This window comes from Ostrinia nubilalis, chromosome 9, assembly GCF_963855985.1.
Source record: "Ostrinia nubilalis chromosome 9, ilOstNubi1.1, whole genome shotgun sequence".
NCBI lineage: Eukaryota > Metazoa > Arthropoda > Insecta > Lepidoptera > Crambidae > Ostrinia > Ostrinia nubilalis.
The window spans coordinates 3,698,488-3,716,914 of record NC_087096.1 but is presented as its reverse complement, the minus strand read 5'-3'; the positions used below and the strand labels follow the sequence as shown (position 1 = coordinate 3,716,914).

The following is an 18,427-nucleotide window of genomic DNA, read 5'->3' as shown; positions in this document are numbered from 1 at the left end:
GTGAGCACGTAGAATTTTGTCCAATGACCCCAAGCTACCCATCCTTATCGCTCGCGCGTAATATCACGGACCAGGCTTTAGTATACACTCAAAACTTCTTATCCATGCATGGAGTGATGATGCCCAATACCCAAAGTGTTCTTCATCTGGTGGTTTTGTATTAATTAAATCTAGCTTATTTATGGAAAGTGGGTTAGCTCCACAAATAAAACATTTCACGGCGGATTTATTATCAGTCAAATCATTACATATTTTCGTATCAACCATAGTGAAATGTAATTTATAATCAACAGTATTATTATTATTAATTTTAAAACAAACTAGTTATTTGTTCCCTTATGTCATTATAACACTCCTTTGTTAACCTTTCATTTTCTTTTTCGAATTTAAAAGGAATTAGGTACAATATGCCGATGAAGATGTTGCTGGATTTTGCGAAATTACAGATTCAGTATCAACATCATACAATTTGATTGGTACAAAACCACAGAATACATAATAGTATAGTCTGGTCTGTGAGCACGTATAATTTTGTCCAATGACCGGAATGACCCCAAGCTACCCATCCTTAACGCTCGCGCGTAATTATTATTGCTGCTGGACAAAATTCTACGTGCTCACAGACCAGGCTTTAGCAACAAAAATTGCACTCCTTGGATCAGGATTAGATGCCGACCTTTTTAGGGTAATAATAATAATGCAAAATTTCCAACGAACCTGGTGCATTTTTTTTGTGATCAGAATTGATCTACCTCACAGCTCAAGCGTCAGGGTTGTTTAAGCAAAGTAAAATAAATAAAAACTTCATTTTAAGAAGCATTTATTGTATTTACGATTGGTAAACGTTAATCTACTTAGTGGTGTTTGTATTTCGTACCATCTCCAAAGTACCTATTAATAAACTTCAGTGTTGCGATAATTCGAAATTGGACAAACAGTTTTAAAAGGTGTAGTGTCGGAAAATAGACACGGTGAAGTAATGTTTTATTATCTAAAATAATGTTTTTGCAAAACTGCACATGAACACCGATGAGTCATCAAAACCAGGGTCAGAGAAGCTGTGTTTATAAGTAGCCTAAGAAGAAGCACCATCACACCCCCATTTTAGTATTAATGTGTATTTATGAGACTCCTCCGTGTTAATACTAGTCATTTTCAATATTCTTGAAACAGTCAGGTCTAGAATATCTTGTAATCTAATTTTTACCTGAACCTCTGATAGAATTTTTGATTCAGAGGGCGGATAACAATCCTGTTTTGCTAACTATATTTGATAATACCTAGGTAATAAGTCGGGAGCTATCCGTTGATCTAATGTCAATTGTTGTAAGATCATTATTTTCGTACAGACGAAGAGCATTTAGTTTCATTTGATAATAGACTTTCACAAAAACTTTTGATTGCCTCATTATACTCAGGATGGTTTTGAATGAAATCAAAAATAAACTTTGCATTGGAATCTATAAGATTTTTTGATGCTCTTGGGGAGTAATCGATATGCTCTTGGGGAGATTTCTTTAAATAATCAGTTCTACGTCTCTTCTGGCGATCACTTAGTTCTAAAAAATGTTTCTGTGGAGTAGTACTTGAAGAAGAAGGTAAACTAGATGGATTTGGCGGACTACAAAACTGACTCCAATCAACAGATTGACTAAGCCAATTTACGTTTGTAACTAAAAACTGGTTTTCATTATAATGACACTGCCTCTTCTTGCGACGAACAGTGTCAATGAAATTATTTATTTTTTTCCTTAGTTGTCTGAAAAATAAAATGTGTAACTCAGTACCTACCTAACACAATCATAAATTTAAAAAAAATGTAGATACCTACATTCGAAATGTATGGATGTAGTAAATTTAACGACAATCTTTTGTGATGATGTGATTTTTTACTATGTCTGTTTTATAGTATTTCTTTATGTGCATAAAGTACTAGCGGCCGCCCGCGACTTCGTACGCGTGGATCCCGTTTTACCCCCTTCATCTATCTTACGCGGTTTAGATTTTTTCATACAAATGTTTTTTCCCGCTAACTCCTGTTCCCGTGGGAATTTCGGGAATTCCTTTCTTAGTGCACCTCTACGGTACCTAAGCTACGTCCCTTCCAAATTTCAAGTGCATATGTTTAGCCGTTTAGGCTGTGCGTTGGTCTGTCAGTCAGTCAGTTTCTCCTTTTATATATTTACTAGCTTTCCGCCCGCGGCTTCGCCCGCGTGGAATTTTGTCTGTCACAGAAAAACTTTATCGCGAGCGTCCCTGTTTCAAAAACCGGGATAAAAACTATCCTATGTTCTTTCCCGGGACTCAAACTATCTCTATGCCAAATTTCATCAAAATCGGTTGCGAGGTTTAAGCGGGAAAGCGTAACAGACAGACAGACAGACAGAGTTACTTTCGCATTTATAATATTAGTTGGGATACATATAGATAGGTAATATATAGAAGATTAACTACGTTAGTACTCACCTCTGTTTATCTGAAGATAGTGTATGCGAAAACAGCTCTAATATCCTAGCCAAAGAACTAGCGCGATCTTTCATAGTGGTTTTTAATAATGCGTACAAATCACTATTTGTCTTGAGGTTTTCCATTTCAATTAGTATTTTAACTGAAATGCACACGAAATTGATTTGTAAACAATAACTACTGAGGCAAAGAACAAGGAAATCTATAGGAGGGTATACCGATAAAAATATTGACATACAATAAAATTCCTGTAATGTTTCGCGAACCATATTTTATGTTCTTCACTGACATCATGTCGATCCTGGTAAAAGCCTTTAAATTAAAAACTGCTTCAATTTTTGTCTCGCGTATTTTTAATTTATTGATATTAATATCGAATATGTCTTTATGTCAAATAAAATAAATTTCAGATCCAGATAATGATTGGATAGCTAGTTATGAACCGCCAAAGTTTAACAAAAGTACAAATCACGATAAAAAAATCAATTTAGAATTGATTTAAAAAAAAAAAATATGGTGATAATGAATTGCCAATGAACTTAAAAACATCTCTAGCTTCTCTTCTTTCCAATGATATATCACACGTAGTAGTTAGATATTGAAATTCGTCAAAAATTCAAAGTTTAGGGAAGAAAATTGAATAATAATACAAAAGTTATCCATACAAAGTTTCTTCAAACATCGTTATATTTTCTGCTACACTCCATTTCATAACTTTTTTTGTTTGTTTTATTTCAAAATCTAATTAAAAATAATAACCACATTATGAAGATAAAAGTTTAAAAAAATTCAAAATCTACTTTGTATGGATAGTTTTTGTATTTTTATTCCATTTTCTTCCATAAACTTTGAATTTTTAACGAATTTCAATATCTAATTACTTAATGTGATATATCAGTGGAAAGAGGAGAAGCTAGAGATGTTTTTAAGATCATTATAAATAATATATAAAAGCTTTTATTTCCACAAGTTTACAATTTTATAAATTAAGTTAGAAGCATTTGTCTTCACTCTTGTGGCACCCCTGTATGGGCAAAAGCCTCCTCCATTCCGCTCCATTTCTTCCTGTCCTGGGCTAGGTCGAGCCAATTTTCTCCCGCTACTCTCATTATATCATCAGCCCACCTTTCTTTGGGTCTCCCAACATTCCTCTTCCCCTTCGGTCCCTTCCATTCTGTTGATGTTATAGTCCATCTTCTATCTTTGTACCTTGCTAGGTGTCCAGCCCACTGCCATTTTAGTTTTAAAGCTTTTTGGAGGGCATCTGTTAGTTTTGTTTGTTGTCTAATTTTGTTGTTTCTGATTTTTTGAATTTTTCTTATTTTCAGAATGCTCCTCTCCATCGCATGTTGACATGATTCTATTTTTGCTCTATTTTTGGTCTGGTACACCCAAGTTTGGCTCCCGTATAATAAGCATGGTAGTAGGCAGGTTTCGACTACGGTTCTTTTCAGGTGCAAGCTATAGTTGCCTTTCAGGATCTCTTTGTGCGACCAGAACTTTTTCCAGGTGATGTTTATCCTTCTGCTTATTTCCTCTTCGTTGCTATCTTTGTTGAATGAGACCTGTTTTCCCAGGTATATGTAGTCCTCGACATATTCTATGCATTTTCCATGTACCCATGTTGGTGTTTTGAGACTGTTCGTCATTATTTTTGTCTTTGACATGTTCATAGCTAAACCTGTTTTTATGCTTTCTTCTGCCAGTTCGCATATCATACTCTTCAACTGCGTTTGTGTCTCTGAGAAAATCACGATGTCATCGGCGAATCTTAAATGGCTGAGATAGCGGTTTTCGATTTTTATTCCTTTTTGTTTCCAATCTAGGGTTTTAAATATATTCTCCAGGACGGCGATAAACAACTTAGGAGATAGAGGGTCACCTTGTCTTACTCCTCTTTCTATTTTGATCTCATCTCCTCTGCTTTCCAGTTTCACTCGGCTGATAGAGTTCGAGTATATATTACGTAATATTCTTATGTATTTACAATCTATGTCGCATGATGTAAGTGCTTCCCAGATAGAATTGTGGCTTATGCTGTCGAAGGCTTTGCAGTAATCTACAAATGCCACATATAAAGGTTTATTGAATTCTTTGTATTTCTCTATTACCTGTTCTAGAGTGTGTATGTGGTCAGTTGTAGAAAACCCAGACCGGAAGCCTGCCTGTTCTATAGGTTGTTTGCTGTCGATTTTAGGTGTTAAACGTTTGAGTATTAATGAGGTGAATAGTTTGTATAAGCTAGCTAGCAAACTGATCGGTCTGTAGTTGCCTACGTCAAGAGGGTTCCCTTTTTTGTATAGCAGAATGATGTCTGATGAGCACCATTGTTTAGGTATTTCTTCCGTCTGCAAAACCATGTTATAGAGCTTTGTGATATGTCCGGTTAGGACTTCCGATCCCAGCTTTATTACCTCATTGTTTATGCCGTCTGGGCCGGGGCTTTTTTCAGATTTTAGTAGTTTTATCTGATTAAATACTTCACGTTGTTCTAATGGCTGCACCTCTTCGTCTCCGTTGATGGAAGTTGTTTGTTCTTGGTTAGATGTCTGTTTGGTTTGTCGTTTGTAAAGATCCTTATAATAGGTTGTAGCTGTTTCTAAAACTTCTTTTCTGGATTTGGTTACTTGTGTTTTACTGTCTAATTTTTGTATCCAGGTTTTATGCATATTTAATTGTTTGTATGCTCTTTTTGTACTTCTGTATTGTTTAAGGTTTCTCTCTATAACTTCTTTCCTATGTTGCCTATGGTCTCTCTTGATAGATTTGTTGGTAGATTTGAATAGATTGCTTAATTCTGTTTTAATTATTTTGGATTTTGGTTTAATATTGATTAGTGTTGTTCGCTTCTTGATTAGTTCTCTTGTGTTTTCGCTTAGTATTTTGTTATAATATGACGTTTTTGCTGTTTTTTCTGATTTTAAACTGTTTGTTATAGGTTTGGTTATTTGGTCATAGTATGCTTGGACGCTAGTTTCGCTGGTTAAGTTAATTTCCTTCAACTTTAACTTAAGTTTTTCAGTGTAGAATTGTATTTCCTCTTCGGTCTTAGGTAACTTTACTGGTGCTACAAAACCCTTTCTGCTTTTTTTGGAGCCGCATAGAAGTATCGTGGATCTCACCATTCTGTGATCTGATGGAAACCCTGTGTTTGTTAGTACCTCTATATTAGTTATTTGTTTCGGTCTATTAGTTAGTATGTAGTCTATTTCGTTTCTGTATTTGAAGTCTGGTGAGGTCCAGGTCCATCTTTTGCTTGCTTTTTTCTTGAAGAAGGTATTTGTTATTGCCAATTTGTATTCTTTTGCGTATTCAAGAAGACGTTCTCCTCGTTCATTTCGGACTCCATATCCATATTTTCCCATTATTAGGTTTTCTTCGGGTTTTGGTTGTCCTATTTTTGCGTTGAAGTCGCCAATAACCAATATTGTGCCACTCGCTATAGAATGAGCTTTGCCTAGATCCTTGTAGAATTCTTCTAGTTCTTCGTTGCTTGATCTTTCAGTGGGGGCGTAGGTCTGTATTATTGAGATTTCTGATCCCTCGATATTAAGCGTCAGCAAAGCCACTCTTTCTGATATTCCTGTGAAGTTTGTGAAGTATTTCTTGAGAGCTTTTTTCACTAGAAAGCCCACACCGTGCAGACCTTTAGTTTCTCCGATATAGCAAAGAATGTGATTCTCGTATTCGTCTATACTGCAGCCCATTCTTCTTACTTCAGCTAAACCAAGTATGTCGAAATTGACGTTTTCCAAGGCATTGATAAGTTCTAGGTATCTTTCTGTTTCTTTAAGATCATTGGCAATCCATTATTACCTTAAACTTTTTTTTAAATTGAAATTCTATGTTGTTTTTTTTATCGTGGTTTGAACTTTAGTACAACTTTGGGGGCTCGTAACTAGCTATCCAATCATTATCTGGATATTAAATTTATTTTATTTGACTAAAGACATATTCGATATTAATATCAAATTAAAAAAAAAACGGTGGAAACCATGCGAGAAAAAATAGAAGCAGTTTAAAGGTCAAATTTTGGATAAATTTAAATAAAAACAAAAATATAAATTAAAAAAAAGTAGCTTACTTAGAGTCAAAATGAGCGAACTTGTATTCTTAAAATAATCTTACCTATACACCCATGAAGTTTGTCTAACCTTCCGTCAAACACCCTGAATATCATGATACCTACCATTATCCTTTGTTTCACTAGTTTCTGGAATGAACTCGTATTTGATTTTTTTAATATCACTCAGTAATTCATCATCAGACTGAGAACACTCTGCCTCTACTTCTATTTCAGGTTCTGACTTGATCTCAGTTTCACTCCATACAGGAGATTCATGGTTATTACTGTAGGACAAGAATACTTCATGGCTTTTAAAGTCATTTTCCAGAGTATTATTTTTTAGAGCAAAATGTTTAAAATTGAAGAAAGAAATTATTTTCTCATAACATTGTGAACATAACTCATCACAAGTTGTTAAACTGTCGTCAACCTGCAAATTAATGTTATTATTATTTTGGAAACAAATATGAGAAAAATTAAAATACAAAATAAATTTATGCACCTGAATTAGTGTTGCCGATCGATAGTCGACTATCGATTATTAATCGATAGTCTATCGATAGCCAAACTATCGCACGACTATCGATTGGCCGAAAACGAGGCAATACTATTGAATATGTGCAATACTATCGATACTATCGATAGTATTGTTGCTCGTGAAGAATAAACTATTGATAGTATCGATATCGGCCAATCGATAGATAAGGCTTTTTCAGATGAAATATAGATAGTTCGGCAACACTAACCTGAATACTCAGACAAAATAACACAATTTCTGCACCAGTCTCGTTACTTTCCTCGGATTTTAAATCACAAATTTTTTTGCTAGGCTCATTACACTGGCATATCCGACAAGCTTGACTTGTGTTATTACACTGCAAGTGATCCACATCTGGACCTCTGCGTTGTGGTATCATATTTTGAAGAAGTGGTGGGGGCAAAAGTATTGATGACTCTGTAACATCAATTTCTTCTTCCTTACTAAATCTAATATGTGGACTTGTAGAGTCTTGCTGCATTTGCCTTTGGACATTATGTTTAGCAACACGCCAACATGCATAGCAAACTTTAGTTAGAAGTGGAGCCTGAAAAATACAATTGTTAAGATATTTATTTCAAATGTATAAAATTATTAATTTTAGCCAATATTAAGACCTAAGAATAAAATATAATTATTTACCTATGTTAAAATTCTTAAAATCATAACATAAGTACAATTTAAGGTTTAAATTTAAAAAATGTGAGAGTTATTGTAGTTTGATGAAAGCAAAAAACAAATACAGAAATAAAAAAAATGCGTACCAGATGAGGAAACATCAATGCTATAATAACATCCCTTTCTGGGCCTTCTGGGGGCACTGGATGAGTACGAGCCCGGCGAAGAGTAGAAATACCACAAACATAGCACACATTTTTGTGACCATACTGAGGTTCATGTGCAGATTCATCATCAGGTACTTGCTGTAGTAATGTATGGCATTCCCAGCACAGTTTATGTTCAAGAGAAACCTGCAAATAAATAATTTTATTAACACACCATAGGCACTCATAGAATATTTAAGATGTTAATGATAACAGATTTTAAGCTATTGTACTAAATTCATTTAGAAAATAACAGTAATTAACAAAAATATTCTTTGACATTATTTAAGCATATAATGTAATAAAGAACAATGGGACATTTTGATGACCTTCGTCCCCAGAACTGTAGCATTTTAATACCTACCTTATATGATAGTACATGCTATTATGGTAGGTACGGTAGGTCAGAACTGTAGCACTTTAAGTGCTACAGTTCTGAGGATGTTTTGTCCCATTGTTCTATAAGACAATAAATAAATAATCTTTATTCACAAATATCATTTCCTGTGATGTAATAAACATGTGATAAAATAACATCTACAAAACATGTTTTATTTCAAAAGATATTAGTTTCAGAGACAGATATTGTTTAAATATTTTGTCTTTTGCTTCACTGAATTCTGCAATGTAAAATTGGAAATGATACATTATACAAAATGTATTATTAATTTGTTAAGTAGCGTAATACTTACTCCCAGGAACCTCAATAAAATTCTGTCTTATTTTTATTGCTTGACAGAATAAAGATTATTTGCTCTGACCTATTAATGGGCTCTGTAGTGCCATTGTGTGCTATGTTTATGCTATGTTCATATAATAATTTAGTTATGTTCGTCTGTTTTGATATTCATATAAAACCATAAAATATACGTACCGGCGTTGGTGATATCCAGCTACGAAGTACATTTATTATTGGTTGAGTTGCATCTTGTAACGTGCACCAGCGATAGATCGGTAGGAGTCGTATAGAACAATTGATGCAACGGGCAGTAGCACAAATAGCACGACTACGTCGACTACAGACACTACGGTTCATGTTGAGTTGGATATGTTCACAAACACACCGAAAGTCTCGTCTCGAATACTTGGTTTCTATAGTTGTACGAAGGAACTCGAAGAAACGTTAATATCACTGAAGCATACGACAAAATGAACTTTTGTGATAAAAAGAACGAAAGCGAATGGCAAAAAAGAAGCAAATATCTACTCAAATTTGATAGTTAGGTAATACTTCAATGTGAAAGCAATATAAACACAGATATGGATTAGAGTAGATACAGCAAGTTGCTAGTCAAAGCGTGCCATTCCGATATGTCCAAATGGACATACATGGTCGAGTGATGTTCATGTAATCCGATTACAACAATCGGATACGATGATTTTACGAGGACAGTAGTACGAACACGGTAGAGAGAAGAAATTATTTACGGATTGAGAATTGTAATTAACAGCAACGAGTAACAAATATGTAATTAATTAGAATAAAGTAGCAGTAGAAGAATTATAAAACAAGTTAGATCAGTGATCGCGGAAGACAGAGTGCACTGTATAACGTCGAAATATACAAATCAAGAAGTTAGGTCAGTGATCGCAGTATACACTATTACTAGTCTATGTATACGACGCCCGAGATTTTGTCGTTTAGAAATATCTTCAAAACTAGGTACCTGACTTAGCTTTATGAAAGAAAACGTATTGGCAAAAATACGCATTTTTACATTTATTAAAAATTAAAAGCTTGAGTAAAATAGTCTTTATTTTATGAAACTAGGTCATTTACTTACTAGGATATTTAAAAGTATGGAATTAAGTATGAATTACTAGTAGTACTATTAACATAATGGAATAACGATCATTACTTTCATAAACATTAGGCACAACAAAAATATTATTTGCAAATTAATAATGTAGAATTGTAGAATAACGTCTACCGCTACAAAATTATTTTAATCCACAGTCAGACTAGCTATAAATTTAACAAAATATCAGTTTTATCGGAATTAATTAATTTTTGAATCGAGTCACACGATATCATTCGATGACTTTGCGAATGCAGTACGATGATACGATTACTTTTACGTTGCGGCAATCACTAAAATTCGCTAAAATGACACTAATGACGTTTAAAAAGTGGCACGCTCGGCTTCATACAATTTTTGACACATGCTGCATCTATCCATATCTGTGAATATAAATTAATCTTTAATCCAAAATTTATTGTTTTTTTTCTATGATGACAATTTGACATTGACATTCTTCTTCTTTTTTGATGTTGGCAATACACGTCGAAGCCAGAAGCACTCGAGGCAGACTTGATTTGTGCCATTTTCAAGTGAGACGAGTTACAAAATGGGACCAAGTGGGATGGGACTTGGGTTAATTAAATGAAGGATAAGACTCGATCAATTACCCGGATAGCTAGTAAACTTTAACCCACAGAGAAAAGTAATAAATAAGTTAACCGTAACCTGCTGTAACTGTGCCATTACTTTCGCCTTCCCCCACCATACTTTCGAGAAACCGTTTATTATGTTTCTGAAACATCGGCAAGTGCTCCGTAGTCTGAACACGAATGCATGAATAAGATTACTAAAAGTGGTTTGGTAATATTAACCTTAAATAATGTTGAATTGATTTCCTGTAAATGCCAAATTAACCATCGCATAGTGTAGGTATCTGCCGATGTGCATTCGTATTTCGGCATACATGGCACTTTTCACTATTTTGGGGCAATAATGCTCTTCACCCTCTACACCACAAATCAAACAACGATTTCATAATATTAGCTTTTATTTTTGTGTAAGAATGTTGGATACAAATCGTAAGTCTCGTATCAAATATTTAAAAATGCCATAATAATAGATATAGAGAAAATTGTACAATAGTAAAAATCGAAAGCCGAGTGGACGTCAAACGGATACCCACGTCACAGTAGCGCTATATGCCCGTGGTCGGGCCAGCTGTCACTCTCACACGGCACTAGGCACATTCAACTTAAAGCTAAAGTAAAAATAAAAAAGCCTAAAACAACTTCAATCCCATATACTTATCACGAGTTGTGATGTTCATACGTAGTCGTTGCGACCACAGGCAATCGTTGTAATAGCTGCCTTTGCATAATTAATAACTAATAAAATCTCCACAGAATAATCCAGTTGTAAAATTTCTTACTTGAAGTTGTTAAAGCAAAGTTTATACAATTCAATAAATTCATTAATGTTAGGCTTAAAATTGTATCAAATTCACAAACAAAACAGCTAGACAGTAAAATAAAAGACTAAAATCTCTATTAAAAAGCTAAGAAAATATTGCATAGAACTTTCCATTCGCTCTTCATTATAATTTATTAAAATTAATATTTACGGAATATACATTTAACAGAAAAGAAACACCGTAAGATGCGAACATTTTCCATATAGTTATAAAAATTGGTTTCAAAACCGGTGTCCATCGCTCCGAGGGGTATTAAACGCTATTTATAATAAAATATACTCTAGTCATAACTAATTGTCAAAAATGTTCTATTCTATTCAATTACCTAAATACAATTTTCTTCATTATAAAAAAGAAATAAATAGGCACATCACATTCACTCTGAATGTTAGAAAGTGTAACTTAACAAGCTAATTGGTACATTAACTTCACATTGTTCACTTAATTATAAATACTTTTAACACAATCCACAATTATATTGCAGTATTGTAGTACAACAAATGTTGTTATGGCTTTCACTTTTGTACTCAAATAAACATCAACGTTTATCGTTAAACTTAATTTTGTTTCGTTAAGTACGCCTTTAGTATCCTGCTCCTGTAGCGAGTCATGTTTGGACAAGTACACAACCTTACTCAAATAAAAAATACACCCAGAAAGTTGTTCGACAAAACATGCACACTAATTGACAGAGAGATAGCTAATCTTTATAAAAATGCAATAATTTTACTTACAAACAAGAGCAATAATTATTATTGATAAAATATACATTTATAATAACTTATATTAATAGTTTCGGATAAAATATTAATGAAAACCTCGACGATATCGAAGCAACAGCACTAAACAACATCAATACGGATATTAACTTTCTCATTTTCAAGTATGTAATAATTTTTAAGCCGTGTGGTGACGGCAGAGTAGAATACATTTGTCACCAACCCCTACTCTTCCCGCGGGTGTCGTAAGAGGCGACTTAGAGACTACACATCAAACAGAGAATGGGCAGCAGCGCTCTCTGAAAAACATCAATCTTTTAAACTGCGATCTCCAACCCGCCTGCCTAGCGTGGAGATTATGGCAAAACCCTCCACTATAGTGGAGGAGGCTCATAGTCCAGCAGTGGACTGTAAAGGGCTGTTGATGATGATGATGATGAATAATTTTTAAATGGCAGTACCCTTAGCTGTCAATGAAAAGACAAATTAAAATACTATTAATACCTTTAACATCTTATCGATACGTGTGATTGCAGTTGTATTTTTTATGCGTTCCGGTACATCGATGTATGGTATCGGTGGTGCGAGATCGATTACCGGTTATGACGTGTAGTCGTGACTGGTTTTACTTTGGCAGATTGACAAAACGACCGAAATTACTTTTTAACTTTTGCTTAAATGAAATAAATTGACAAATTGCTTGATTTGACAGCATTATCCTTTTTTAATTCAAAGAAAAGAAGCTGAATTTATAATGACATGAACATTCTATAAACCGTGTCCAATTTATTACTTCAATGATTATAATACAAAATAGTCGCTTTGGCCACGGTCTTTAGCGCCAACTAGTCAATGTAAAGCCAGCGTTGGACCGGCGGATATGGTGTGTTCAGAGACGTTTGAGGCGAATTAACACAGAGGCAGTAGCTGGAGTCTGAACCTGGCATAAAACACTATTGCTAGAACCTGTAGTCAGCTATTTATTATTTTCGACTCAAAGTCACAGATAACAGTAAAATTATGGATAATTTCTAGAGTTTAAGAGGCTGCACAAACGTACTCTGTCTAGTGTGTGTTTACGAATGTTTACGTTTGCACAGCCCCTGAACGCCCCAAGTGTTATGGGAGCTACATCTATGCCAGGAGGGGCTTTTAAGCCATGGCTCTGCGCGCGGTCCTTAAGCCTTGTTCGCACTAGTCGCGTAATTTAGTCGAGTTACGAGTAAAATATTAACTAAACGTGTTCGAAAACCGAAAATTTAGTCGAGTAGATTACTAAATTGTTTAGTCGAGCGGATTAATTTTGTATTTTGACAGGCGAGTCCGCACTACGCGCGACTACCCTACTCACTCGCTCACCGACTGAACGAGTCCGAACCAGGCGGTTTTGTCGAGTTATAAAAACCATTAATGACTTGTAAACTGTACTCGACTAAAGTGCGAACGGTTTTTTGATCCGTGACGATTAGTTTAGACGGTCTAATGCCTGGTCCGTGAGCACGTAGTATCCCGTCCAATGACCCCAAGCTACCCATCCTTGTCGCTCGCACGTAATTATGTTGCTGTCACGCTCGCACACACTGCGGGCGCGCGTCGCACAGTCGCGACAGCAATATAATTACGCGCGAGCGACAAGGATGGGTACCTTGGGGTCATTGGACGGGATTCTACGTGCTCACGGACCAGGCTTTAGTACTAAATGAGTCGACTAGTGCGAGCCAGGCTTTAGTGCGAGTCGGCGGTGGGCGGGGCGGCTGGCGGCACGGGCACGCTGAGCGGCGAGCGCTGGCGGTCAAACATCTCCAGGATCAGCTTGGGGTCGGTCCCGGCCGGCACCGTCACGGTGCCCGTCTGTGTGCACACCGCCTTATGAGTACCACCTTACGTTCTTCTCTGCAACAACGAGTGGCGCCCGCTTGTGTTTAGACCCGCTATTGTGCTAGTGCTCACGGCTCGTTCTATATGAACTGGACTCAGGTAAAACTATGGATGGTACCTTCAAAATGCATAAATAAATATCTTAAATAAATAATAAATATCCTAAATAAAGTATGTATAAACTTTATTTCAGATATTTATTTATGCATTTTGAAGTTTCGCTCGGCGTACTACGTTGATCATGATGATACAAATTGTTGACGACTTATATTTACATTTGTGTATGATTTTGAAAAGTATCTATCAAGATAATAATAGCATGAAAATCATTCGTGAACACATCATAGGTTTACGTGATCCAGTTATACATATTTTTTATAGAACCGCTTTTTCCCCTCTATGCACGACATGTTTCGATCAATAAGATGGTTATGAATAGACAATTTTACTGACACTAGCGGACGCCACAACATTGCGCAGATTTCACATTTTATTTGTTAGTTAGCACACAGTATTTAAAATGTTAGTAGAGATTTGAAAACTTGAAAAGCTAGAGATTGCAAGGTTTGTTAAATAAGCAAAGAGAAAAATATACTTTGTAGTTATGTAGATAAATAGGGGCATGCGATATTGCAGCTTAATTGGACTAAAATAGGGTTTATATAAAAGCAAAGTGTGTAGTACCTCGATGCGGGTGATGACTCCCTCCTCGCGACTGTGCTCTAGGACTACAAACAAAACATAAAGCGCCCGTCAAACATATAAACAAACAAACATTAAACATATAATATGGGCTTATGAAGCTTCAATAGTTGTCAGGTGTTTTTTAAAAACGTTAACCAAGTGACTTTTGGCATATAGCTGCCTACATGTCTTTGGTCGTCCGTTTTTAAATGCGTTGACTGCATAATATACGCTTCTTTTGAAAAAGTAAAAAATAACTTCTATTTATGTTAAAAGAAGCGTATATTCGGCAGTCAAATTCAATAACAGTGGCGTTGAAATTTATTTCAAACGTGGAGAATTCAAAGCCGCATTAAAAGAACCTTTCACACCTCCTTGAAGAAGATTTCAAGGAAATGTGAATTGTGCATTAATGTCTTCGCCCCATAGCGTAGTTTGTTTGACAACAGCCACAGAGCAAAGATTTTTAATCGTTTTCATGGTACAATAGAAAAATACAAAATATTTTATGTTCTTATAAAAAGCCAATTCAAAGCAAAATTTTGCTTCATGCTAGGAATTTGAACTAAGTTTGCATGACGGTTTAATATTTGCATTTGGCATTATACACAAAGTGATTTTCTCGGCATATTGCACTACTATGGTACTTTTGACAATCTATTATGAAAGAACAAGGATTCATGTAACAATTTCTTCAATTTGTGTCAATATTTCGATTTTGGTTGAGAATTGGATTTTATTTATAAAGTGCGATTCGATTATTAGGGTACTTATTTCTGCCATCCATATTCTTTAATACGACCTGTGGCCTCACTTATAATGAAAATTCGCCCACTGATGCTTAAAAATTGTTGGGCAGAGCCATGCCTATTCTAATATGCTTCTCATTCACGGAAAAATAAACCTTTGCAGTGTGATAACGAACATTTTACGGGTTTTATCAGTTGAGGCTGTGGCCATATTTAAGAATATGATATATTGAGATGTCCTTGAAATTACGCATGTATAATATTAGCATTCTTAATTTCATTCATACATAATTTAAATGTATGGTTTATCAGCATAATTGCGTAGTTTTATGGCATTCACACTAATGTAGGACCCTGTTCATAATGAGTAAATACAAATGAGTAGGTCATCTTCATAGAAACGCACCGAGCGTGGTTTATATGTGAGCGCGCTAATACGTATGCGGCGCGCAAGCACACACTGACAAAATTCGGCGCAACACCCAGCTATTCCACGCTAAATTTTGACAGTGTATTCGCATACGTATTGGCGCGCTCACATACAAACCGCGCTCGGTGCGTTTCTATGAAGATGACCTACTCATTTGTATTTACTCTGATAATATTGACGTGTGTCGTGCGCTACTCACTGTTCTCGGCGACCGCATTGGTGGTGGTGGTGGTGGTGGTGCCACCGTCGGTGCTGTTCTCGTTGATGGTGGTACGCGTGGTCGTCTTCACCACCATCGAGCTCGTGTTTACTTGCGAGTTCTGAATTATACGTTGTAAGTTTACAAATCAAATCGCTAAGATATTTAGATTTAACATTACAGATACATTGAAGTACATTTGTAGCCTCGCTTCTTCATTTATATTAGTTAAGCATATAAGAAACTGCAGAACTCAGCTATACGACAATAAACCAGATGTTGAAGCGGGTGACTGGCGTGATACCGCACAAGATTGAGGCAAATAGCGACATCTATCGGAGGCCAAGACACGCTTTGGCCGGCCATCGGAATAAGAAATGCACACATGATTAAAACAAAATGATAATTGCGATAAATAAATCGTTTCAAATGCCACTAAGCTTACCGCTTGCAGCGTGGCCGGTCGTTTGGTCAAAGTTCAGACCTAGGTCAAATAATTTTCGTTGTTGAAAACTTATTATTATGATGTATTAACTTTTTGAATATGTGAAATGAAGACATTATTTATAGGAAGTGTTGTGAGTAACCACTGGAGTATACGAGGTGTGTTCAAAAAGTAAGGTGACTTTGTATTTTTAAGAAAAAATATTTATTTATTTATCAATATTTATGTTGTCCCCTTCAAAGTAATCCCCCTCAGATACAATACACTTATGCAAACGGTTTTTCCAATCCTCAAAGCACTTCTCATAAGCTCTTTTCGGTATAGCCTTTAGCTCTTCCAGCGATGCAGTCTTAATCTCCTCAATCGTTGCAAATCTCCGTCCTTTCATAGATCTCTTTAATTTTGGGAACAAGAAAAATTCACATGGGGCCAAATCCGGTGAAAATGGTGGCTGAGGCATGATTGTGGTGTTGTTTTTAGCCAAAAAATCTCTCACAAGCAAAGATGAGTGAGCAGGGGCATTATCGTGATGCAAAAGCCATGAATTGTTTTTCCAAAACGTTAGAAAAAAATTCATGGCACGAGCCAAGCGATATGCCGATATCCTCAGCAACTTCTCTGATAGTGATTCGACGATTTTCCAAAACAATTTTCTTCACTGCTTGCTCGTTTTCATCAGTTGTTGACGTGCTTGGGCGTCCAGAGCGAGGCTCGTCATTGGCATCTTCCCGGCCATCTTGGAAGAGTTTGAAACATTTTTTTTTACTCAGAACAGTTTCACCGTTTGCCACTGTCAACATTTCAAGTGTTTCGGAGCACTAAATTTAAATGTTTTTACACAAAATTTGATGCAAATCCTTTGATCCATATTTTTCGATAGCAAAAAATCGCCGAGCACGCAAAACACTTATAACATTTACGGCTCTCACAACCAAAAAAAAAAATAGCTATACACTTGAAACTTGGTACAGATGTTCGGGAAGAGTGTACCAATATAACAAAACAAAAAAATCGATAATCGAAAGTACGTTGCCCGCGAAATTTGAAAAGTCACCTTACTTTTTGAACACACCTCGTACAGTGAATTGAAATTAAAAACCAATTTTAAAGAACAAAATGCTTACCGACATTTCTGTATGAGTTTCTGTGATCCGTTTTTTTCTTTATTGCTTATTTATTATGGACACACTGGCCGACAGTTGCGGCGACTAGACACGCACGCGCGTCATTTCATATATTAACTGTTGTCGCGACTCCGCGACTAAGTCGCAACGACAAGCTAATATTATGATATTGACAAGAATAGGCGTCTGGTCGCCGCGACTGTCGCCCAGTGTGCGCTGTCGCTACACGACACTTCATGATGCGTGCATACTTGGTTTTAGTTTTTGTACTGAATGTATGACTGTGTAGGTATAGATCGTTTTATCCACGAAGAAGCGCCCCACCAATTTTTAGTCGAGGGAAGCGCGGGGTGCGGAGTTTGATCCGAGCAATCCGAGCGTCATTATTGTAGTGTGCGTGTGCAGTCATAGATAATTTAGCGTGTACCGATAACACCGGGCGCGTCTTCGTGAATGAAACGATCTATACAGGGTGTGGTTTTGTAAAACAACGCCCATCTTCTCAGGGGTGGTAGTGTACACAACACTAATGCTAAAAAATATATTTTAAATTTTCATGGAACAATTCATGAAATCAGAAAAATTGTATTATTAGGCGGACGAGCTATCGGTCAGTCCCCCCGCTAGTAGCGGGGGTGGTGCGGGCGGTAACAAGCGCCGTCTCGAAAGTTTTAGGGAGACGTTTTTTACTAATAAAGTAATACAGTTGTGACGGTGTACCACACATGTATTTGGCATAAGCCTTCTCCTACTGGGAGATGATGATGCTCGATGTAAACTCTAAGAGTTTACCGCTACACAGTTAAAATTTTATTTTTGTTTTTCTTGCAATTCCTTTCATGTGTACTACCACCCCTGAGATGCCGTTGCTTTACAAAACCACACCCTGTATATTGTAGACGTGCTCGTGTGAGACGCGAGGTACCTGCAGGTTGATGTTGAGCTCGGGCTCGGGCGGCGGCGCGGTGTGGTCGCGCACGGAGTCCACGGTGACGTCGGCCGACGCCGCCGTGACGTCATGCGCCGCCTCCTCCTGCTATGGTGTCTTAGTGTAGACGTGCTCGTGTGAGACGCGAGGTACCTGCAGGTTGA

The 18,427-nt window shown here is 36.3% G+C and overlaps 2 protein-coding genes across 4 annotated transcripts; both read right to left on the bottom strand.

The window, feature by feature from the left end:
* Positions 1-803: 803 nt before the first annotated feature.
* Positions 804-9,141, bottom strand: LOC135074421 (uncharacterized). 3 transcript variants are annotated; one of them, XM_063968709.1, is made up of 6 exons: positions 8,769-9,141; positions 7,835-8,041; positions 7,279-7,617; positions 6,595-6,962; positions 2,467-2,608; positions 804-1,759 (listed from the first exon to the last, which is right to left on the bottom strand). In XM_063968709.1, the coding sequence occupies exons 1-4, from the start codon at positions 8,928-8,930 to the stop codon at positions 6,627-6,629; spliced, it is 1,044 nt and encodes a 347-aa protein (XP_063824779.1). In that variant the 5' UTR covers positions 8,931-9,141; the 3' UTR covers positions 804-1,759; positions 2,467-2,608; positions 6,595-6,626. The 3 variants fall into 3 exon arrangements, with proteins under 3 accessions (XP_063824779.1, XP_063824778.1, XP_063824780.1); XM_063968708.1 differs by having other exon boundaries at positions 6,656-6,962; XM_063968710.1 differs by having other exon boundaries at positions 6,656-6,962; positions 7,279-7,487.
* A 3,129-nt stretch (positions 9,142-12,270) lies between these two features.
* On the bottom strand, positions 12,271-18,372 carry LOC135074414 (uncharacterized). The gene is made up of 4 exons (XM_063968701.1): positions 18,261-18,372; positions 15,767-15,887; positions 14,389-14,432; positions 12,271-13,677 (listed from the first exon to the last, which is right to left on the bottom strand). Exons 2-4 carry the CDS (start codon positions 15,861-15,863, stop codon positions 13,552-13,554), a joined length of 267 nt encoding a protein of 88 aa, XP_063824771.1. The 5' UTR covers positions 15,864-15,887; positions 18,261-18,372; the 3' UTR covers positions 12,271-13,551.
* Between the last annotated feature and the right edge of the window lie 55 nt (positions 18,373-18,427).

Bases quoted from the DNA above. Each gene is read 5' to 3' on its own strand.
- LOC135074414 (XM_063968701.1), bottom strand. From the start codon at position 15,863: ATGGTGGTGAAGACGACCACGCGTACCACCATCAACGAGAACAGCACC. The intron at 14,433-15,766 runs GTGAGTAGCGCA...TTTTGTTTGTAG, and splicing joins CAATGCGGTCGCCGAGAACA to TCCTAGAGCACAGTCGCGAG. The intron at 13,678-14,388 runs GTACTACACACT...GTGTGCACACAG, and splicing joins GAGTCATCACCCGCATCGAG to ACGGGCACCGTGACGGTGCC.
- LOC135074421 (XM_063968708.1), bottom strand. From the start codon at position 8,930: ATGAACCGTAGTGTCTGTAGTCGACGTAGTCGTGCTATTTGTGCTACT. The intron at 2,609-6,655 runs GTAGGTATCATG...TGTGCATTTCAG, and splicing joins TAGTGAAACAAAGGATAATG to TTAAAATACTAATTGAAATG. The intron at 1,760-2,466 runs GTGAGTACTAAC...TTTATTTTTCAG, and splicing joins CTATCTTCAGATAAACAGAG to ACAACTAAGGAAAAAAATAA.